General features: G+C 36.0%; 1 protein-coding gene across 2 annotated transcripts in view; it reads right to left on the bottom strand.

Annotated features, from left to right (window-relative positions):
• LOC150081121 (ubiquitin carboxyl-terminal hydrolase 24-like) overlaps positions 1 to 24,585 on the bottom strand; it is a 908,750-nt gene that overhangs the window by 17,373 nt on the left and 866,792 nt on the right. For both annotated transcript variants that reach the window (XM_090381072.1, XM_090381073.1), the window contains exons 55-57: positions 23,032 to 23,097; positions 14,189 to 14,279; positions 1,739 to 1,817 (exon numbers count right to left, since the gene is read on the bottom strand). In XM_090381072.1, the coding sequence (XP_090237198.1) occupies positions 1,739 to 1,817; positions 14,189 to 14,279; positions 23,032 to 23,097 (236 nt within the window). The remainder of the gene's footprint in view (positions 1 to 1,738; positions 1,818 to 14,188; positions 14,280 to 23,031; positions 23,098 to 24,585) is intronic.

Genomic DNA, 24,585 nt, shown 5'->3' with positions numbered 1-24,585 from the left:
CAAATTTTCAGTGAATTCTGCTGGTCTGTGGGAAGATTCTGATCCAGTTCTGATTCAACAGCTCCATTCTCCCATCTGGAGAAACTTTTCAATATATTTCAAAAGTTTACTTTTCAAGTATAATGAAAAGTAAACAAATTTACTTTACAATTGATTCCTTGCTCTGATATTATATTCAGTAAAATGCTCTAATACTTACAGGGTGAGTCAAAATTATGTAAAATTTAATATGCTGTATCTTAGGAAGTTTATTGAGTAGGCATCAACCAAAAAGAGTTAAAATACATTAGATACATAGAAATGGGATGTATTACACAAGTTGTGTTAAAATGTCTGCCACCAGCATGCACCAGGAGTGCGCACTGTTTCTCAACTGATTGGCATACCATGGTAAAAGTTGGCTGTAATATTGCCAGCATCCTGGAAAAATTACAACTGTTATATCAACATCTAAATACTACAATTGTGGTATATGTGTGTACTTTATTTTTCAAGTAGTCAATGGAAAAAGGGCTAGAAGACTGAGGTTCAGAGACAGCACATGTGTGTGGGGGGGGGAGGATTTTCAAAAGCATTCTCAACTGCTGCAGTCAATGCATTGCTCAGAAAATTCACTATCCAGATAGGCATGGACATCAGAGTGAAAATGTGGAGGTGTATCACCCTGTTGAAAATAAATCAATATATCTAGAAAAATTATTGCAGGAACTGCATTTTATTAAAAATTCAAGGTAACACTCAGTAACTCACTGAATCTGTTATCCCATAAGATATGCATCCCATCTGCACACCGATTTAATAAAACCACCCTTACCAAAGAATTACTGAATCAATTACTGGATTACTTATGGGATAATTGAATCTATTATCCCATAAGATATGCATTCCATCTGCACACCGATCCCTAGCAGGTTGGCACCTTTCTCTAGAGTGAGGCTTGTCAGTGACATGGTGATTCAAATGACCATATAATACTAATTTGGTTCATCTGACCTTATGATTACACTTTGAAAATCAGAACCTTCACCATTCTTCTGACAGTCACTCAAAATTGTGAGTGATACTAGAATGCAATCCTGATTGTTGAACATAATTTTGTGCACAACAAAAAGAATTGACCTCCAGAATTGCATGCAATAGGCAAGGCATGAAAGGGCTAACTTTATGTTCTTTAAGATTTCAATAATAGTCAACTGATTCAAATGCAGTTCTTGGGAACTATCTTGTTGACTTCTTTGGTGACTTCATATGCACTTTTAACAGCTTGGTCACTATTAAATGCATCAGCACCTCTGTTCCACATTGATATTCTCATACATTTGAACCTCTTTAACATATTCATGTACCATTTCAGAATGCAATCCCTTTCTTAATAATGTTAGTTTATTACCCATTATATTCAATGGGTCACCAGTTAATCTGCAATATAATAAAAAAAATTATTAAAAACTTAAATGTTTATTTTGCTTTAAAATGAACAACTTTTTATTCAGATTGGTCATTCTGTCTACAAAATATGCTATTTAAAGTATCTATACATAATTTTGATTCATTCTATATAACAGATATACTTAGATTTATTCATATTTATATTCATATATAATATTTGAATACAGTTATGAGGTTTCAAACATTTTTCACTTAACGTAGCAGTTACAGAGATAAAGTTCTTATGTTAAAAACTATCTGAATAATATATAAAAAAACCAAAAAAAAAAAACCAAACAACTTAACTTACTTATGTGCAAGACTAACCAAGAACTTAACGCCCTGGTAGGATCTTCTGCTATCACTTGTCTGGTTGGCACGTATAATTGCTACAAAAAAAGTTATTTAGTGTAAATAGCATATATTTTTTTAATGATCTGGTATAGGAACAGCATATGATTACCGAAGCTTCTTCTTTGACATGCCAATATCCACTATATAAAAATGCTGATAGGATAATTTAATACTCATCTTAATCCTATAACTTTTAAAATAAAAACTGTTCAAATGAAACATAGGAATGCTGAATAAAGGTAAGGTGACTTGGATTTTCTTGTCCTATATGCATATGCTGAAGATGCATATATAGTGTTTTGTAATAGGATTGATTCCACAACTTAAAACAATGAAAAAAAGTTTACATAAACTTATCCAATTCTGAATGGTTATAGAGCTATAGCTGGTTGAATTATTTATAAAAAATGACTATGGAGTTCTGAGTATGAAAAAATAATAAAAATAATAAAATAATAAATGCAAATAAGCAGACATATCTAGTAAAATGTTCATTCATACTAGATAAATATTTAGTTATTTTTATTCATTTTTTTTATTATTTTTATGATTTACCACTGAAAACTCCACAGCCATCTTTTAAAATTCAAACAGTCATAGCTCCATTCAGAATTGGACACATGTTTATAATTCAGGTTTTGAAATTGATCCTCAAAATACAGCTCACATGTTATAAAATACCCTGGATAGGTATAAAGCAGCATGTAGAGAAGTGTATATGTATAATGAATTGTCTGCATAAGATGCAGATAAAATCCCAGATTGTATTAAAAAAGCAAATGTTACCTGGTATTCCATTATGACACAACAAAATGCATTCCCCTTGAGAACTGATACAGCAAGTTCAGTGATTTTGCAGCTATAGGAAGAATTTCCAGATTCCTTGCTTTGTGATATCCTTCACTATATCCAGCAATTTTTTACTGGTTCTCTAAAAATTTATGATATAAATCTATGCCATTTGAGTGTTTAAAAAAAAAAAAGTCACAGTGAGCTAGACCAGACAAATTTAGAGAGTAAAAGACCACATGACTTGTGGTCTCCCACTCTTCCAACAGTGGTTGAATTACTGGACTCACCATATCAAACTTCACATTGATTTCTGTGGTACTGTGAGAACCGTATGTGGATTTGATGTGGGAATTATAAATGCTGTTCAGGCTACTGCAATTAAACTGTGCTTCCCCAAAAAATAAAATGAGGCATCCATTAGCAAAAATCTTAATAAAGGGTGCAATTATGGGGTTAAAGAACATGATGTGGATGAAGTCCAACATTATGACAATTTTCCAGATTTGTGCTGGAAGTATGCCAGTTCAGCCAGAAAATCTTTAGATGTTCATCCTTGGATTATATTTGACAGATAAATATGTAGAAAGATTTCATTTCTCTCAGCTGCTGTTGTACTCTGCTGTAACTTGTTTGGAAGTCTTTGGTTAGGAAATATCACGTCTTAAAATTGCTACACTGCCCATTCCATTGAAGCATTTATAAATGAAAACAAACTGAAGTCAAATTTCTTGATCAAACAGTGGGTGGAAGATTGGTTAATGATATCAATTGAGGTATGCTTCTTAAACACAGCTGATAAAGTATTTGGTTGTATGAATCTTAGTGTAAGTTTTAAATGGTAATCTCAATAAAAAAAAACAAAACAAAAGTTATTAAAACCTAGTATCAAGAAACTAATACTTTATATGGGTTGAGAAAACACTGAAAAAGGAAGGCATATGTGTTAAGTGCTAACACATACACTTTCTTTCAAATACTAAAGCTATGCATGAAGTTTCAGTATATTTTATCTATAATTGGGTATTCTTTTGTCGGTACTATGCAATACTGAAAAAAACGTTAGTTGTATATTGAAGAGAGAAGTGTCTGTAAATAAACAAAGTTTACCTTGTTATAACAGCTATTAAGTACCTTAAACACAACTTAAATTTTTTTATATTATACTAATTGGGCATTATGTAATGATAAAAAATTACTATACACAACAAAGATTCTCATTCATGTTGTATACAGCAATCAGTTGGTAGTTTATAGTAAATGGATCTTGAAAATGAATTTATGTTTAGATTGGTAAGAAAAGAGTATTTCCTACTTTAATTTTAAATTTCTTATGGGATAAGAGTTACAGACTAGATTGTATAAAGTTTTCTTTTAGTGGGAAAGTTATTAATTACTGGAATAAATTGCCTCCATGGATGAGGCTACTTGAAAAATTCAATGGTCCTCACATAAGGCTAATACCTATGTGAGGAGTAAAAAACATAGTACAGTGAAATCTGCTTTAGGCACTAGTCTCTGTTAAGTGGCAGATTTTTAGTGGTTCTCTGATTAATCCCTCCTATGCACACCTTCTATTAAGTACCAACCTATCTTATGTAAATAGAGTAGTGCATTCGGCCAACTAAATTCACCTATATTAAGCATTTTTTTGTGGAATATATTAATTCCACAATACTTAAAAAAAAAATTATGGTACGTGCCACTGTATTACAGCAACTGGCAACAAGGAATGTGCATGTAACATCAAAATGATGATGCATGCATTAGCAAGGGCACATGATGCAAGAAAGCAAGCTTATATAGCATCAGCCAAAAAAAAAAAAAAAAACACACACCCCTTATTTCACCCAATCCCTCGCTCCAAATGTTTGTCAAGTTCTGCCTTGAATCTATTTAAGCTATCAACTTCTACAATGACAGATGGAAATTTGTTCCAGCAATCAATCACCCGCTGGCTAAAGGCAAACTTCCGCACATCTATCCTACAACCATCTTTCCTCAATTTGAATTTATGCCCTCTCAGGTGATTATTCTGAGCAAGAGGAAGAATCCCATCAGCATTGAGCATGCTCAAACCATTCAAGGCTTTATACACCTCAACCAGATCACCTCACAGGTGCCTAGTCTCCAGACACTGTAATTTGCAAAACTTAAGCCTTTCTTCGAAAGAGCAACCCTTTGTTCTGTTCACTAATCTTGTTCTGATTTGTTTTACAAAGGAGCAAAGCAAAACTATAATATGCTTACTGTTTTGCAATTTAATACTGTGCAGTGTTAATAATGCACAATGTGAAGTTTTAACCTTAAAAGACAGGATAGATATAAATGAATTAAAAGGAAAGGTGCTAATGACTATTAAAAATATTCCTAAATGTTTTTAGTATTTTTTATATCACTGTTAAATGATACAAGAAAAAAAAAATTTAGTTTGCACTGACACCAGTTTGTTTTTAATTTAACATCTAAGTCAAAGTTAAAAAAATTTGGCATTCACCCTCTATTAAGTACCAACCTAAGCACTGCATTTTTTCTGGTCCCTTGAGGTGGTGTTTAATGCAGATTTTACTATACATTTTTCTCCCTTCTCTTTGATTGGTGCAGTGAAATTCAGGGGCTTCTTTGCTCTGTTACAGGGTAAAAGTACAACTATTAACAAGGTGAGGAGAGGATGCGGTTGGCTATTTGGAAGCTTCGTTGCTGCTTCAACTACTCTGGTTATAGGGCACTAGTTTATATGTATGTTTATGGGCTGATTTGCATGTTGTGCAGGCTGAAAACCTACAATAACTTTGTGGATTGGGTGGTGCCATTGTTAAAAAGGGTACATGTTTCCTAACCTCAAACAGGGGAGGAAGACAGTGTTCCATACCATCTTTAGAATGAGAGCACTTGAAGGTGCTATGTAACACCTAGGTGTACTAGACATTCATATAAAATAATTTGAACAGGAATCCAAGTTACTCTAAGCTAATCCAAGCTAATCTAAGGGTATGTCTGCCAGGGGCAAAAGTTGATTACATTGTACAGCAGATATCATATTTAAGGGCACAAAAGGTGATAATTTTGTACACATTGGCACTAATCATATTAAGAGTAAGAGAACAGCGGAATTACTTAGCAAGTACAGGTCAATGTTGAAAAAAAAAAGCCATGAGTTAGGGCTGAAATTGAAAGTGTCTGCAATTCTGCTCAGACATGATAGGAGAGAGTATATGATTTACTTTATCACACCAAACTGATTCAACACTGCACTGTCCACCCATTTCAACTGGCTGCACTTCTTAGTTTTTATGTGTTCCTTGTCAATGTCGTGTTCCTTTATGGGGTAGAATTTTTTTCAGCCTGGTCTGTGTTTGTTAACAGGAGAGACTACTTCTACAGGGATGGGATACACTTAAATAGAAAGGGTGAGAATATTTGCTTATGCTATCAAGGTAGTGTTAGGTGGATTGGAAAACTGTTAGCTTGGGGGGGGGGAAGTGTGGATTAATAGATTAACAGTAACCACTGGCAGAGGTGAGAGTGATTCTTGCATTGTGCTTCTATTGGAATGAACAGTGCTTGGAAAACAAGGTGTGGAGAATTTCAGAGACTGCTGGAAGTCATTGTGGAACAAGTAAATACATGGGCTGTGTTAGGGTAGCTAAGAATAACAACAGGTGCATGTATATTTTGTGCAATTTTGCTTTTCCGTGTCTTTAGACACGGCAAAGCAAAATTGAGAGTAGGAGTGTGTTATAGGCCTAATTACTCGGATAAGTATAATGAACAACTGTATAGAGAAATAGATTAGGCCAGTAAATCACATTGTCTTGTAATTGGGGATTTTAATTTCCCAGATATTGACTGGAATTTGATTGGCTGGTCAATCAACCATGACCTCAATCCCAAGCACAAATACAAACTGATTGACCAGTCCTGACACTTTCGCCACTGCCTCTGGTTAGAGTCGCTTAACATATTTTGTAATTCAAGAGCTATGAACCGCTGCAAAGGCATGAGACTACACCACATCTTGGAGACAACTGTTTTAAGTCTGGATAAGAACTGGAGGCAAAACTACGCACGTCCATGCAGCAAAGAAGAACACCACTCACACAAACTAGCATGTTTGGGAGGCATTGTTATTTGTTATTATTATTAAAAACCAATTAAAACCAATTTTTATTGATTTTTAGGAGCATTAGCAACTAAAGCCATATTGATCCGGGAATATGCGGTGGTCATTCCCTGACCTTCCGCATCCTCCGTATTTGGTGGTGATGGGCTCGAACCCCAGTCTAATCAAGAAACGTGTGCTACGCACTGCTGCTCCTTCCCACCTGGCTACGGAGGCGCCGTTTCGGAGGCAACTAGAGGGAGTAACACTAAGAGTAAATGGGCCAGTTGTACTGGAATCCATTGTACATAAGAAATAATAATAATGTGTATATCCAGTAAACTATGACTTTAATTAAATAGTTTGGAGCTTTCGAGGCTGAACGTGCCTCTTTGTCAACAAATTCTAACAGAATGGAAACTTTAAAGATAAAATTTATTTTAACGGACAGAGAGTTGTGCGTGCAGTGAGGCGTGCGATGGCATGAGGTAGGCCAATCAACCATGACCTCAATCCCAAGCACAAATACAAACTGATTGACCAGTCCTGACACATTTTGTAATTCAAGAGCTATGAACCGCTGCAAAGGCGTGAGACTACACCACATCTTGGAGACAACTGTTTTAAGTCTGGATAAGCACTGGAGGCAAAACTACGCACGTCCATGCAGCAAAGATGAACACCAATCTAATGGTTGAATGGCCTACCTCGTGCCCTCGCATGCCTCACTGCATGAACTCTGTGTCCATTAAAATAATTTTTATCTATAAAGTTTCCATTCTGTTAGAATTTGGTGACAAAGAGGCACGTTCGGCCTTGAAAGTACCAAACTATTTAATTAAAGTTAAATTTTACTGGATATATACATTATTATTATTTCTTGAGAGAAATAATAATAACGTATCATTACACTCTTGATCTGATTATCAGTAGTGATTCTTCAAGCATTAAGAATCTGCAGATAAAGGAACCACTAGGTGGCAGTGATCACAGTGTGCTGAAGTGGGATTTACTCAAAGAGGTAACTACCATCAGGGGTAAAGGGAAGGGTTTTTTCTTTCGTAAAGGCAACTAGACGATGGTCTGAGACAGTATTTAAATTCTATACAGTGGGACCAACTGATGATGTTACTAACAGCAAATTCAAAATGGGAAGCATTCAAAGAATTTATCTTGGAAGCTACTAGCCTTTACATACCAATTAAGAAATATTATTCAAGGTTTAGGCCTAAATGGATGTCAGATGAACTAATGAGACATATGGCAGAGAATAAAAATGCATGGGATACATATAAATTAATGGGTGACATAGAGTTTACATAGGTAAAGAACTCTTTTCTGTTTTTCTTTGCAAAATTCTTGGCAAAGGATGAAAAAAAAAAACAGAAAAGAGTTCTTTACCTATGTAAACTCTAGAAGGAAAGGGATGAATCAGATTGGTCTACTTGGTTTAACTGTTGATGATCCTGCTCGGGTAGCTAGCAAACTGAATGAGTATTTTGCATCTACATTTACACATGAGGAATTATTCAGCTGGGGAATGCTAGAGGTGTATCAAACTCCAACAGGGAGTTAAATGATTTTGAATTAAATGAGAGCAAAGTGGAGCAGAAACTGTTGAAGATAAACATAAGAATGTCACCTGTGATGGATAGAATCTATCCAGTTATATTAAAGGGGAAGTGTTATTTGCTGTTATTTGGTTTTTAGGAGCATTAGCAACTAAGGCCATATTGCTCCGGGATATGTGGTGGTCATTCCCTGACCTTTCCGCATCCTCCGTATTTGGTGGTAACGGGCTTGAACCCCGGTCTAATCAAGAAGGGTGTGCTACGCACTGCTGCTCCTTCCCACCTGGCTACGGAGGTGCCATTTAAAGGGGAAGCAAAGGAAGTAAGCAACCCTTAGCCATAATTATGACACAGCTTCCTTGGACTCAGGGGAACTACCCATGGACTGGAGATGTGCAAACATGATCCCAATTCACAAAGGAAGTTCAAAGGATGACACAATTCATTACAGACCTGTTAATTTAACTTCTGTTCCATGAAAATTAATGGAGAAATTGGTCAAAGAAGCACTGCAGGGTCATCTAGGCAAGACTTCAGGTTTGTTATTTGGTTTTTAGGAGCATTAGCAACTAAGGCCATATTGCTCAGGGAATATGCAGAGGTCATTCCCTGACCTTTCTGCATCCTCCGTATTTGGTGGTGAAGGGCTCAAACCCTGGTCTAATCAAGAAGCATGTGCTACGCACTGCTGCTCTTTCCCACCTGGCTACGGAGTTGCCACAAGACTTCAGGTCACAAAGGAACTGGATGCAAAGAATAATTTTGATATCATATACTTGGATCTTAGGAAAGCTTTTGATAATGTTGCACATGGAAGACTGCTGTACAAATTGGAGCAATTTGGCACTAGGGGCATATTGTTGCTATGGATAAAGGGATGGTTGAGTGGGAGAAGACAAAGGGTTGTAATCAATGGATACTGCTCTTCGTGGACTAATGTAATTAGTGGAGTACAACAGGGTTTGGTGTTGGGTCCATTGTTGTTTTCTGTATTTATTAATGATATTGATGAAGGTATATCAGGCTTAATGTCTAAGTTTGCAGATGATATAAAGGTTGGCAAGGTTGTTAATGACACTAATGACAGTACACTACTGCAATACAATCTAGAACAGTAGAACAGTAATCTAGAACAACTGAAGTTTAACATTGACAAATGTAAAGTACTGCATATGGGCAGCAGTAAGCCCAGAATAATGTATCTACTGTGTGGTACTACACACTCACAGTGGCAGAGAATGAAAAGGACCTGGGGGTAATTGTGCAGTCAGTTATGAAGTTTTCTGAGTAGTGCAAAAATGTTGCAAGAGTAGCTCATGGTGTCTTGTCAATGATATACAGGAATTTTGCTAGCAGTGATAAGGGGGTGATTGTCCCCTTGTATAAGGCAATGGCCAGACCACACCTTGGTACTGTATACAGGTCTGGAGGCTCTTCATTTTAGGAAGGATGTAGAGCTGCTGGAACAAGTACAGAGAAGGGGAACAAGATTAGTGAATGGAACAAAGGGTTGCTCTTATGAAGAAAGGCTTAAATTTTGCAAATTACAATGTCTGGAAACTAGGCACGTGCGAGGTGATCTGATTGAGGTGTATAATGCCTTGAATGGTTTGAGCAAGCTCAGTGCTGATGGGATTCTTTCTCTTGCCCAGATTAATTGCCTGAGGGGACATAAATTCAGGGATGGGATACACTTAAATAGAAAGGGTGCAAGAATTTTTGCTGATGCTGTCGAGGCAGTGTTAGGTGGGTCGGAAAACTGCTAGTTGGGGGGGATACAAGGACTAATAGATTAACAGTAGCCACTGGCAGAGGTGGAAGTGATTCTTGCATTGCTTCTATTGAAATAAGCAGAAGCCTGAAAAACAAGATGCAGGATATTTCAGAGACTGCTGGGAGTCATTGCGGTACAAGTAAACACATGGGTTGTGTTAGGGTAGCTAAGAATAGAAACAGGTGCATGTATACCTGTGTGTACACCAATGCTAGGAGTTTGGTAAATAAATTTGATGAATTTGAGGTATTGCTCAAAACATCAAAGGCAGATATTGTTGGGATATCAGAGACGTGGTGTCACACAGATATAAGTAATGCGGAACTGGAATTTGGGGAATACAATGTGTATAGAAAGGATAGACAGGACAGGAGGGGAGGAGGGGTTATGCTATTAATTAAGAAACACAAAGTCCAAGGAAGTGAAGCCAGTCGACATCGATGGACAGGGCAGTGTCGAGTCAGTTTGGTGTGACATAAGCATAGGGAAATCAAAATTGAGAGTAGGAGTGTGCTATAGGCCTAATGACTCTGATGAGTATAATCAGATATTGTACAGGGAAATAGAGTGGGCCAGTAAATCAGAGAGTCTTATAATGGGGGATTTTAATTTCCCAGATATTGACTGGAATTTGTGGGTTGGTCACTCGCACACTAGCAAGGCTTTTGTGAATTAATTGGATGATTGTTTTCTACATCAGCATGTTCGTGAGGCAACAAGAGGGAGCAATACTCTTGATCTGATTATCAGTAGTGATTCTTCATGCATTAAGAATCTGCAGATAAATGAACCACTAGGTGGCAGTGATCACGGTGTGTTGAAGTGGGATTTTCTCAAGGAGGTAACTACCATCAGAGGTAAAGGGAAGGGTTTTTGTTTTCGTAAAGGCGACTATGATGGTCTGAGACAGTATTTAAATTCTATACAGTGGGACCAACTGATGATGTTACCAACAGCAAACTCAAAATGGGAAGCATTCAAGGAACTAATCTTGGAGGCTACCAGGCTTTACATACCAACTAAGAAATATTGTTCAAGGTTTAGGCCTAAATGGTTGTCAGATGAACTAATGAGACATGTGGCAGAGAAGAAAAATGCATGGGATACATACAAATTAATGGGTAACATGGAAGCCTATGGTAGATATAAGTTGGTCTGTAACCAAGTCACAAAGGAGATTAGGCAGGCAAAGGCAGACTACGAAAAATCCTTGGCAAAGGATGCAAAGAAAAACAGAAAAGAGTTCTTTACATATTTAAACTAGAGAAGGAAAGGGATGAATCAGATTGGTCCACTGGATATTGATGGTTCAACAGTTGAGGATCCTGCTCAGGTGGCTAACAATCTAAACGAGTATTTTGCATCTACATTCACGCATGAGGAGTTATTCAGGAAGGAGAATGATGTAGGTAAAGTAAACATTGGCAGTGAGCTGGATGATTTTGTAACAACTGAGAGGAAAGTGGAGGAGAGATTGTTGAGGATAAACATAAAAAAGGCACCTGGGGGTGGATGGGATCTATCCAGTTATATTAAAGGAGGCAGCAAAGGAAGTAAGCAAACCCCTAGCCATAATTATGAGAGCTTCTTTGGACTCAGGGGAGGTACCCATAGACTGGAGATGTGCAAATGTAACCCCAATTCACAAAGGAGGATCAAAGGCTGACACAAGTAATTATAGACCTGTTAGTTTAACTTCTGTTCCAGGTCAATTAATGGAGGCACTGGATAAAGAAGCACTGCAGGATCATCTAGACAAGAATTCAGTTATAGCTCAGACGCAGCACGGTTTTGTTAAGGGCAGGTCTTGCCTGACCAATTTGATTGGATACTATGATGTAGTCACAAAAGAACTGGATGCAGGGAATAACTTTGATATTATATATTTGGATCTTAGAAAGGCTTTTGATACTGTTGCACATGGAAGACTGCTGCACAAATTGGAACAGTGTGGCATTGGAGGCAAATTGCTGCTATGGATAAGGGGATGGTTGAGTGGCAGAAGACAGAGAGTGGTAATCAATGGACACTGCTCAACGTGGACTAATGTTATTAGTGGAGTTCCTCAGGGTTCAGTGTTGGGTCCGTTGTTGTTTTCGGTGTTTATGAATGATATTGATGATGGGATATCAAGTTTAATGTCCAAGTTTGCAGATGATACAAAGGTTGGCAGGGTTGTTAAGGACACTACTGACGCTATGCTGCTTCAACAGGATCTGGAAAGGTTGAACAGATGGGCTGAGAGGTGGCAAATGAAGTTTAACATTGACAAATGTAAAGTACTACATATGGGAAACAGTAACCCCAGAGCAACGTATCAACTCTGCGGTACTACACTGACAGTGGTGGAGAATGAAAAGGACTTGGGGGTAATTGTGCAGGCAGATATGAAGTTCTCTGAGCAGTGCAGACGAGCTGCAAGAGTAGCTCATAGTGTCTTGTCAATGATACACAGGAATTTTTCTAGCAGGGATAAGGAGGTGATTATTCCCTTGTATAAGGCAATGGTTAGGCCACATCTTGAGTACTGTATACAGGTCTGGAGGCCTCATTTCAAGAAGGATGTAGAGCTGCTGGAACGGGTACAGAGAAGGGCAACAAGATTAGTGAATGGAACAAAGGGTTGCTCTTACGAAGAAAGGCTTAAGTTTTGCAAATTACAGAGTCTGGAGACTAGGCACCGGCGAGGTGATCTGATAGAGGTGTATAAGGCTTTGAATGGTTTGAGCATGCTCAATGCCAATGGAATTCTTCATCTTGCTCAGAATAATCACCTCAGAGGGCATAAATTCAAATTGAAGAAGGACGGATGTCGGATAGATGTGTGGAAATTTGCCTTTGGCCAGCGGGTGGTTGGTTGGTGGAACCGACTTCCATCACTTGTTGTTGAAGTTGATAGCCTAAACAAATTTAAAGCTCAACTGGACAGGTATTTCGAACGAACGGAGGGGTGAAATGGGAGTGGTTTTTTTTTGGCTGATGCTGAATAAGCTTGCTTTCTTGCATCATATGCCTCTACTAATGCTAATGCTAATGCTAAAATTCAAATTGAGGAAAGATAGCATAGAATAGATGTGCAGAAACTTGCCTTTAGTTAGTGGGTAGTTGATTTCTGGAACAAGCTTCCATCTGTCATTGTAGAAGTGGACAGCTTAAATAATTTCAAGGCAGAACTAGACAAATATATGGAGCAAATGGATGGGTTAAATGGGAATGCTTTCCCCTCTCCCTTTTTTTTTGGCTGATGCTGTATAAGTTTGCTTTCTTGCCTCTAATTTAGCATTAGTAGAGGCATGTGTTGACAGAGTAAATTTAAATTATTTAAAAAATATCATTCATTAAATTTTATGTATTCAACATCCAATTTTATATAACTGATATTGTATTATTCTAAGTGTTATTTTACTGAGTTACAGAAACCTATTTTCTTATGAAATGAGTTGACATTCTGAGTGTGAAAATTTTTTTTAATGTATGTAAATTATGTCAGCTTATTTCATAAGACAGCAAGCTCTTTTAACTTTTAATTCCAAATAATTAGTATTTTATGAGTCCTTAGAACAAAGAGGATGGTGGGTTATTCAATGCATGTCTCCCCACCAATGAATAGTGCCTTTCTGACATTTTTGCCTTCCACAGATCTCTTCCGTGCTCTGCAATCCAATCTGATTGAATGATATCCATAATATGCAGTCTGGGCAAAATCATGCAACAAGTGAATCTGTCTTATAAGAGCAGATGTTATTATATGAAATTCTAAAAATCGAAAGAAATTTGGCCAATATGAGTTTTTATGACAAAACTCATATTATAAATAAACTGATATTCTATAATATCAGTTTTTCTATAATATGAGTTTTAATAAAATATTAGTTAAAAAAAAAAATTTCTATAATAAAAAAAATATCAGTTAAAAACTGATATTTTTTATTATAGAAAAACTGATAATTCAAACAATCATATTTTATCAATTAATGATAAAATATAATTTTTTTTGATTGATCAATTAATCAATGCAAATTTGAGTAGGTCTGAACTATGTAAAAACCCAAAAAGAACACCAGAGAAATTATCATTGTAGAACACTGGCAGACACAGTTAGCTAGTTATTGATTGTACAATTTTTATTTTAGGGTGTGCTCATTATCAACAAAATAGAGACATTCTTACCTAACATTCCATCAAAAGGCATACTGTTTTCATCTTTTTGGCCATCTATGACTTGTTGCAAACGTGTGAACTGTAACGAGTCATCAAGAACCTAAAATGGGAAATATGAAAAAAAAAGTAGAAATTAAAAACACTCACATGTATGTTGATGTACTTTAAATTACTAAACTCTTTCAATTTTTATTTTATATTACACATTATGCTGTGTTTATTGACTGTAGTATTGTATGGACAGTTTGAGAACTTTTTAACTAAATGACAAAATATTCTGCTTGTTAACATAACCATTCAGATGACAAGGAAATTTACCTATTTACAATGTGGTTTATTTCTACTTGGAGAAACGAACTTGCCTACCTTTACCATGGTTGCTGGGAAATTGTTTTTGTTGAATTGTTGCACATTGAAACAGTTTAGCACTAATGAATATTCTAATCGAAGTTGTTGAGAAAGCCATTTTACAGATTTTGCAGGACTTTGTGTATCAAACACATATACAATACTTTTCTAATTGTTAACAATGGATACAATTGTTTTAAACTTGTTAACTATTTTATTTATCGTAGAACTGATTTTGCTTATAATTTATGCAGCTGAATTTTGATTAATATTCATGCTGAACCTGAATAACACCAATAGGTTGGTACAACCATCACTAAAAGCAGAGTGCTGGCACGCTATCCTCTTCCGCTTTCTACAGAAAGTCACAGAAAAACTCTGATTACTTATGTTGCAGTTTACTTTTACTAAATATAATACCACTTATGTTGCAGTTTACTAAATATAATACCACTCTTATACCATGTGAAATTAATAATACAGTTTATTAAGCTATTCGCCTAAACTACTATACATTAAGGTAACGTTTCAGGTATCTTACCGATACCCATCATCAGACCGTGCTATTGGGGGAACAAAAACAGAAAGGGTTACAGATATGAATTACCAATATTACAATTATGATTTGCAAATAAACAATTCTAAGTTTGGATTACTGTTACAATAGAATGAGATATTAAATTAGGTAAATACAGAGAGAGATTAAATTCTTATCTGCTGACAGACTCCTCGTGATGATGCTTGCAGAAATCTGATGTGCATACAGGCAAGAGACCTGCCAGCAGTTAATTTATAGGTGAGGAATTAATTCCAATAGCCAATAGAATTGTGTCAGGATTTATATCCTCAATCCGTTCTTTTGTAGTGGACTCCTGAGGTGACTGCTCTCCTACTCTGAAGGGTTGGTTTGCATGCTGGTTCTGGTGGTCTGAAAGGGGTTATAGTGACCTATTTTCTTTTTAAAAAGATGAAAATATTGCAAGTTGAACACGACTCCCTGTTTTCTGTTGATGGTTGAGGCTCCAAATAATTTTATAAGAAAAGATTCTTTGAGTTTCCTTCTGTTGTGCCTATCTGTAGAAAGGGTTCTCTTGTTCTTGAAATCCCAAGTGTTACCACACTGGAAAGTATGGACAGCTGTGTCAGACTGTAGAACTCTTCTACATTGTACATTTTTATGTGCTCTTTTATTCTGCATTGTAGACATCTGTATGATTCTCCTATGTATTTACCTCCACATCTACAGTCTATTTTATAGATAGGAACCCCGACAATCTATTTTATAGATTGTCAGGGTCGACTTGTTTTATGATCTGCTTGATGGAGGCTGAGTTTTTTTAAAAAGGTGAAGATCCCGAATTTTCTGGCTTCTTTAGCTATTTTAGTGCTGACTGATGGTATGTATGGTATACGTACAGGAGATCATCCATATGATATATGGATGATCTCCTGTCCTTGCTGGGTTGGGTTGTGTGATGGTCTTGGAGGTGCCTCCTATGGCTTTTTTGATAATGTGTACCAGAAATCCATTCTTCGTGGCAAGCCTGGTTATTATTTGTATTTCCTGTTGTAGACTGTGTTCTTTACAGATTCTGTGAGCTCTTAGGATGAGGGACTTTAAAATGTTGATTTTTGTTGAGAAAGGATGGTAGGATTTGTAATTTCATATGATTCCACTATCAGTGGGCTTTCTGCAAACTTCCATATGTAGCGCTGAGGGTTTTTTTGCGAACACGATATCCAAGAAAGGAAGGTTGCCATTATTTTCTTTTTCCATTTTAAATTTGATTTTTTGGTGGTGGTTGTTGAGACCCTCAAAGAATTTATGTAGGTTTTCTGTACCATGGTTCCAAATACCTATGATGTCATTGATGTACCTGCTCCAGAATTTAGGTTTATTCGGTTGGTTTTCTAAGAAATCTTCAAATTTTGTCATAAAAATTTCTGCCATGAGAGAAGAGAGGGCATTACCCATTTTGAGGCTAGAAATCTGCATATAGAATCCCCCGTTGAATGTGAAATACTGCTTTCCTATGGAAAGATCTATGAGAATATGTGTACAACTAATTGCAGTTGCATGGGCTAAGGTTTCCATTTTTACCATTTCAGATTTGGGGACAGAATGGTTTCAACATAAAGAAACATTTTGGAACATAAAGATGTGTTGTTTTATATTAAATCATAAAATCAAATTATTATTAAATTATGATCCAAAAGCCTATAGCTTTTATATAAAAGCTGCACACTTTTATGATAATCAATATAGACAATATAAACCATTTTTAAATTGTAAAAGCGAAATGTAAACATAAAAATCAAATTATTATTAAATTATATAATTATTATACAAAAATCTGCATCTTTTATATAACTGCACACTTTTATAATAATTAATATAGATAATAAAAACAATTTTTAAACCATTTGTAGCTTTTTAAAACCAAATTATTATTAAATTATATAATTATTATCCAAAAACCTGTAGCTTTTATGTAACTGTGTATATATAAAACTATATATATATATATATAACCATGTGTATATATATATATATAAAAAAAAGAAAAAACTGTAACCAATGTGCGTGTTTTTTTTCTCACTTTACCAACTTCTTTCAAGTATTCCAATCCTTTAAATTTAGATAAATTTTCAGCCTTCACAAAAGTGGATGGGAATTTATTCCAACATCTATTCTACAGATATTTCATTTCAATTTAAGTCTCCCTGCCTATGACCCAGTGCAATGATAACTTTGGCATTTACAGCAGGCCCTCGTTATAATGCAGTTGACTCTACACTGATTCACTATAATGCTGTTGCAACTCTCTAAAAAATGCTTTTACCAGCGTACAGATTGAATTTTTGGCATGACGAAAACATTTCATCTGATGTAGTTGATAGCTTGAAAATGAATAGCAAAGTTTCCCACGTTGACGTGTTTTGAGGTGCCTCTGTAGTCAGGTGGGCAGGAGCAGCAGTGCGTAGCACACGCTTCTTGATTAGACCGGGGTTCAAGCCCGTGACCACCAAATACGGAGGATGCGGAAAGGTCAGGGAATGACCATCACATATCCCTGGAGCAATATGGCCTTAGTTGCTAATGCTCCTAAAAACCAAATAACAACATAACAACAACGATTTGCGAAATTTTCCCATGCTCAGTGAAATCTTCTCCCATGCTAATATAATTGCACTATGGTGACTTGGTTACAATCAACATTTTAAAAAATGATCAAGTATATTGCTTGTAATATTTGTATTATATGCATTTATCCGAAGTCTAGTCATCACTCGGTACAGTGTTAGACATTGTTCATAACGGACAGTTTACTCAAACATTGTATCATAATTAATGCAACGCAGTTACATTTTTGAAGATTAATAATGGAAGTTGTTGTTGTTATTTGGTGTTTTAGGAGCATTAGCAACTAAGGCCATGTTGCTCCGGGATATGCGGTGGTCATTCCCTGACCTTTCCGCATCTTCCGTATTTGGTGGTGACGGGCTCGAACCCCGGTCTAATCAAGAAGCGCGTGCTACGCACTGCTGCTCCTTCCCACCTGGCTACGGAGGCACCTAATAATGGAAGATAAGAATTAAAAAAGGAACAATGTCTGGACGCGGTACGAAGCCTACTAAGATAAGAAAAATACTGAATTTGAAAAATTAAATTATACGTTTTGAAGCGAATCGATTCCATTCAATGGAAAGTGGATGTATGCAATAATTTAGGACTAGCAGGCTCAACTGTAAGAACAATTATAAAAAATAATGAATTAATTTTAGCAGCAGGAAAGACAGCTGTTCCACTGCAAGCAATTAGGCTGGCTATTATAATTGAAATGGAGAGACTTCTAAATATTTTTATTGAAGATAATATCCAATGTACAATTCTGTTAAGTTAAATATTATTAAAGAAAAAGCGATTAACCTATATGATGATTTAAAGAAAGCTCACATTTAAAAAAAAAAAAAAAAAAAGTGGAATCATTTAAAAATAGTAAGGGCTGGTAAGATAGATTTAAAATCCAGGGAGAAGCCGCAAGTGCAGATCAAGAAGGAGCCGAAACTCTCAAAAAAGAACTTCTAAAAATTATTGACGAGTGGTGTTAAACTACTCAACAAGTTTTTAATATAGATGAAACAGGTCTTTTTTGGAAACGAATGCCTAAAAGAAGTTTCATATCGAAATAAGAAAAAAGAACATGCCAGGCTTCAAAGCGGTGAAGAATTGGTTGACTTTATTGTTGGGTGGTAACGCTGCGGGGATTTTAAAGTAATACCCCTTTTAGTTTACTAGGAAGACGGCCAAAGTACAACCCAAAATCGGCTCCTTCTTGATCTGCAAAGTTACGAAAACTCGACAGCCCAGGGCTATCAGATTAATAAATTCATGATTTTAAATTTAATTTTGATATGTAATGTAGTTATTTACCACATAATTTCTATACGTATGTAGTGGAGAATATTTTATATGTACAAATTTTTAATATTAAATATTTTGACCGACGTTTGTGCATCTTTTCGCTACCATTTATTATTGATTAGAAAATATCCTATGGCATAGACTGCGACTCACAAATACATATGTTACATTACGGGAATACAGTATTCGTTTAGCGCTGATTCACTTAGCGCTCTGTTTTTCGGGAATGAATTATCAGCATTAAGTGGGGGTTACCTGTAGTTTATTCAATCCTTTAAAGTCTTAACCACATAGTAAGAGTAATAGTATTTGCCATATAGTGCAAGGAAGCTACAGGCTTTTGCTGCACTGGCAAAAAAAAAAAACCCACAACCAAGTAGATAAGAAAACACAAATTATATGCTTTCCCCTCATACAGGTAAGTATCCACTTAACCTTTGAATTTATTCATGCTGTCAGCCTCAACTACCTGAGAGGGCAACTTGTTCCAGCTATCAACAACTCGCTGGCTAAAAGGTAACTTCCTACAATCTAATCCAAACCTCAAGCCCTGTAAATATGAATTTATGACCACTAGTTCTGGAATTCTTTAGAACAGTGAAAATTCTACTCCCATTCATTCATTTTTCTAATCCTTCTCAGAGCCTTATAAATCTCAATCAGGTCACCTTTTTTTTTTTTTTTTTTTTAAATTCAACCCTACCAAGTATATAATTTATTTGTTAGTTGCTATTCCCCAAGCATTTAGCAGCATTAAAACATAGCTGCCACTTCTCTGACCATCTCTGAAGTCAGTTAAAATCATCCTGAAGGAGCACTGCTTGTGACTGATCATTAATGGATGTAAATCTTTACATCGTCTGCAAATTTTGACATCAATATGTTGATGTCATTTATGAAAATGAAAAACAATGGTGGTCCAAGAACTGACCCGTGAGGCACCCCACTCCTGATGTTACAGCAATCAGAAGAATATCCATTAATCACAACCCTCCGCCTTCTGCCACGTAGCCATCCAGCAATCCATCTTATAACCTTATCAGTAATCCCGACCTGTTCAAGCTTATACAGTAACTTCTCATGAGCAACTGAGCCAAATGCTTTGCTAAAATCCAAATAAACTATGTCAAAATTATTCCCTAAATCCAGCTCATGAGTAACTATGTCAAAATAGCCTATTAATTTAGTTAAGCATGATTTACCCTTAACAAAGCCATGTTGTGTATCCTTCAGAATACCATATCTATCTAAATTTCCCTGAATTACATTCTTAATCATTGCCTCTAAGATTTTTCCTACCACTGAAGTCAGACTAGTTTTATTATTATTATTATTTTATTATTATTAGCCTTATGGTGCAAGGAAGCCTGAGGCTTATGCTACACCAGGCAAAAAAAAAAATTCTGAATTACCGAGAGAGAGAGAGAAGGGAATCACCAAGAAAGAGAAGAATAATGATATCCAGCTCAGGACCCTGGGTGTGCCAAACCCATACTCACCAGATGTGAGCCCCTGGGGTTACTTACCAACTTCACTCTTAGAAAACCTTTTATGTGCTGGTGATACACTGCCACTTCAGTAATCCAAAGGAATCCTTTGAGTCCAAAGATGACCTCATAATTAACCTCACTGGTTCAATACACTCCCACAAACCTACAGGGTATATTTCATCAACTCCGGGAGCTTTACTTGCCTTTATGCTCAAAAGGTTTTCTAATAAACAATCATCTGTAAATAAGACATCATTTCATATGGCTCAGCCTCAATTGTACAGCCTCTTCTCAGCATTAAGGGTCTTTTGTCAGTAAAGACAGAAGCAAAGTACTTGTTCAATTAATTTGCAACATCAGCTGAGTTGTCTAAGACTTTCCCACACCCTTTGCACAAAGGTCCAATCTGATTTGCCTCAACATATATGAAAAATTCTTTGTATGTCCTTGTCTCCATTCTTTGCTCTCTTAGAGAATGCTTTCTCATATGTAGCCTAGGCCTTGTTTGTGATACTATTTCTGATATTATTTGTGGTACTATTACAGATCAACTTATACCTGTTGTAGGCTTCAGTACTTTCCATTGCTCTTTAACTGCCCCATGCTATCTTTTTTCTGGTCTATAACACCAGCCAGCACTGCAGTCATCCATTTTGGTATCTTCCTCCTGCAATATATTTTTTAAAGGTATGTATGTATGTGTTCATGGCTCCTGTGATTTTTGCTTTAAAAGTATTGTGATTCAAATGTATTCACCCTCCATCTGACAATGGTTCCTGTACTTTAAACCTTGTGATGTCATCTGATTCATTAGTAATGATAAGGTAAAGAATATTCTTATCCCTAGTACTTTTTCTAACATGCTGGTACAAATAATCATCTAGTTCATTTAAAAAGTTTTTCCCCATCGTGAGTTTCCCCTCCCACTTATTCCAATCAATCTGGGGTAGATTAAAGTTACCCATAACAAGACATTCACACTTGCCTGCCCATTCCATCTGAATGGAAAGACTCGTAATATGCTTCACAATCTTCTGGTCTGTAGATTATTCCCACTCTCGCTGTTCCTTTGCTTCCAACTAACTCACACCACACATTCTATGCTGGCAGATGTAACTTTAGGCTCATCAAAAGCACTTTTCATGTCCAGGCTGCATTTGAAAAAATATCTCCAATTTCCATGTTTCTGTTAGCCCTATTATATCAACATTAGCTGTCCTAACCAGGAGTTCAAATTCAGCAATTTTATTAACATTACTGCAGTTGAGACTAAGTAATTTTCTATAGTTTACTACCCTGAAACACCCCTTGAATTTATTTAGGTTTGTATCCCAAGCTTTATCTTCCCCTCATCTGTAATATCGCTACCCTCAGAATATCTTATCAACTTTGGCTGTTGTGGCAACAAAAAAAGAATCACCAGCCAACACTGCAGTCTCACACTGGAAATGCTCACAGATAACATAAAAAATATGCCTTTCATGAGGTGAGTGCAAGCATTACTTTGACTCATATCATCAGATAAATGCAGATCTAAATTACCCTTCTTCCCCCCACAAACTAGCGGTTCCCCTGAGGCCTTAGGGCATCCTCAACGATACTGGCAAAAATCATTGCACCACCTTTGTTCAAATGAATACCATCTCTACAAAATAGATTCCTACTACCTACAAATGTGGGTCATGCTGATAAAATATCCCCCCCCCCAAGCTTTACAGATTCCCTCAAATCTTGAGTTAATCCAGAGGGCTTTCAGCATATAGTCCCTCCTATTGTGTCTGTGCAGAACTGCAGACACACACATATTCTGACCTAACTTGCAGCATTTTTTCAGCATAGTCCTATATTTCTCCAACTGATGGTCAGGTTGTGTAAGATATTATCGTTAGTCCCCACATGAATAATAATTCTCTCTTTACCTTCATTAAAATCTGGCAATCTGTTGGTAACATCATCAATTGTTGCACCTGGCAAATACACACTGGTTCTAGACCACCTATCTTTATTACAAAAATGTTACCTGTTTCCCTGACAATAGAGTCACCCAATAAAACTAGATCACCTTTGACCAGAGCCCAGAGCAGTGTGCTCTTGACTATTCTTCTCTGGGAACAGAATTGGAGTGCATCACTTGGTCAGGAAATACTTGAGTCCCTGATAAGCTCCCAGTTACATTTGTTTTTAGAGCAAGCCCTTGTTTCTTCAGCGGCTCAAATTGCTTTCGTAAGTAACGCACCATACCAAGTTGTAATTTGAGATCGGTACACTCCTTACATCGGTTGCAAAGAAAAGAATTGCCAGATGAGCTAGGCCTGCCTACTAGAACAGCCTTAGAATACATGGCACAGGCTATATAAACAACAAAGTTGCAACTCATACTGGAAATGCTCACAGGCATTTCCATTTGAGTCTCGATGTCCCTGGACTTTGTATTGTAAGTGGATCTTGTAGTAACCATAATTAAGTTATGCAGCAGATGATGTATGACTTAATAATTTCAATTAAGTTAGAGTAATTCTGTGCAGTGTGACCCAATCTGATATGTTAAAAAAAGATGAAGAAAAACAGGAATACATTATTATTCTTACCAGTATTTCTAGAAGTAAATGAGAAAGATTCTTGAGCTCATTTGAAGGCACTGATGAATACTGAAGCTAAAATGAGAAATATTTTTCATATAAACATGCTATTAATACTTGAAAGTCAATAAAAATTAATAACTTTTTACAATTATTTAGTTATTTTGATTTTACAATTTTCTATTAAATTAATAGAAAAATTAAGTTTCTTCTAGATCATTTTCTGTATAATCTTCTAGATCATTTTCTGTACTGTTGGGCTGATGTTATTTATACAAAACAATAAGTAATCAGACCACCTTGATAGAAGTTTTTAATAACATTATTATTTGGTGACTGAATTAGGAATTAATATAATGTATGCACTTTTATCCAATACATTTATTTTATTGATTCTTAATAAAGTCTGTAGACTTGACACACTTCATTTGGAACCATTAGTAAACACTTATGATTTACATGCTTTGCTGTAATTATTTTGTCCTTTAATGATATCCATTAAAATATATAATAAAAAGGAATCAAATTAAAACATCAGCAATAAGTAAACACATTTCTTTGATATGTAATGCAGCGTTCTCAATTTGGGTTATGCAAAAATATCCATTCCCTTAAATGATACCTAAAAGACAAAATGAAAACCTTCAATTATGCAATGCTTTTTTACTACAGTACATATAGCAAATATGGTTGTGATGGCTGCAGACAATCTTAGACTGCAAACTTAAAAAAAAAAAAAAAATGTATTAGTAATGAATAAATGAATGGCTGACATGATCACAAACATGTGTAATTATGATTTTTGGCATATATGGCAAAATATAAGAAATACGCCTTTTATTTTCTTGAAATTATTTAGCAATTAAATTTATTTAATTATCATATGATTTAAGAAAATGTTAAATAATTATTAACGTTAGTATTGGTTTATGGTTCAAAAAACCAGCAAAAAAAATAAAAAATAAATAAAAATGAAATAAAATAAATATTACAATCCATGTGTTTCTTTCCTGCATTGATCAGTAAAGTGTAAAGTGTGTTAGTTGTCTAACGGTACCAGGGGTTTCTCCCATCTCCGCATTGTATTCTTTGTGAGTGACAAATACACACTGGTTCTAGACCACCTATCTTTATTACAAAAATGTTACCTGTTTCCCTGACAATAGAGTCACCCAATAAAACTAGATCACCTTTGACCAGAGCCCAGAGCAGTGTGCTCTTGACTATTCTTCTCTGGGAACAGAATTGGAGTGCATCAATTCTGTGGAGGCCAGAGATTTAAAAAGTGTGTGGGGAGTGGTCTGTTGTGCAGTGCTATGTTCCATTGTTTCTCTGACCATTTAGCCATTGGGACCCAAGATTACCCACGAGGAGGCAGGTCAGGCACCCAATAGATTATTTAAGTACTCTGGCAGGCTCCACCACCTAATTTCCAAGGATTTCAGTAACAAGACTTAAAAAAAAAAAAAAAAAAGGGGGTGTACACTAGAATTTGGCCAAAAGAGATTTACAAGAAAGCAGTAGAATTTAGACATTGATTAGAATTTGGTGGCATTGTTAAGG

Source organism: Mastigoproctus giganteus, chromosome 9, assembly GCF_048544385.1.
Source record: "Mastigoproctus giganteus isolate SK-2022 chromosome 9, ASM4854438v1, whole genome shotgun sequence".
NCBI classification, from domain to species: Eukaryota; Metazoa; Arthropoda; class Arachnida; order Uropygi; family Thelyphonidae; genus Mastigoproctus; species Mastigoproctus giganteus.
This window is presented reverse-complemented; position numbering and strand designations above follow the sequence as displayed.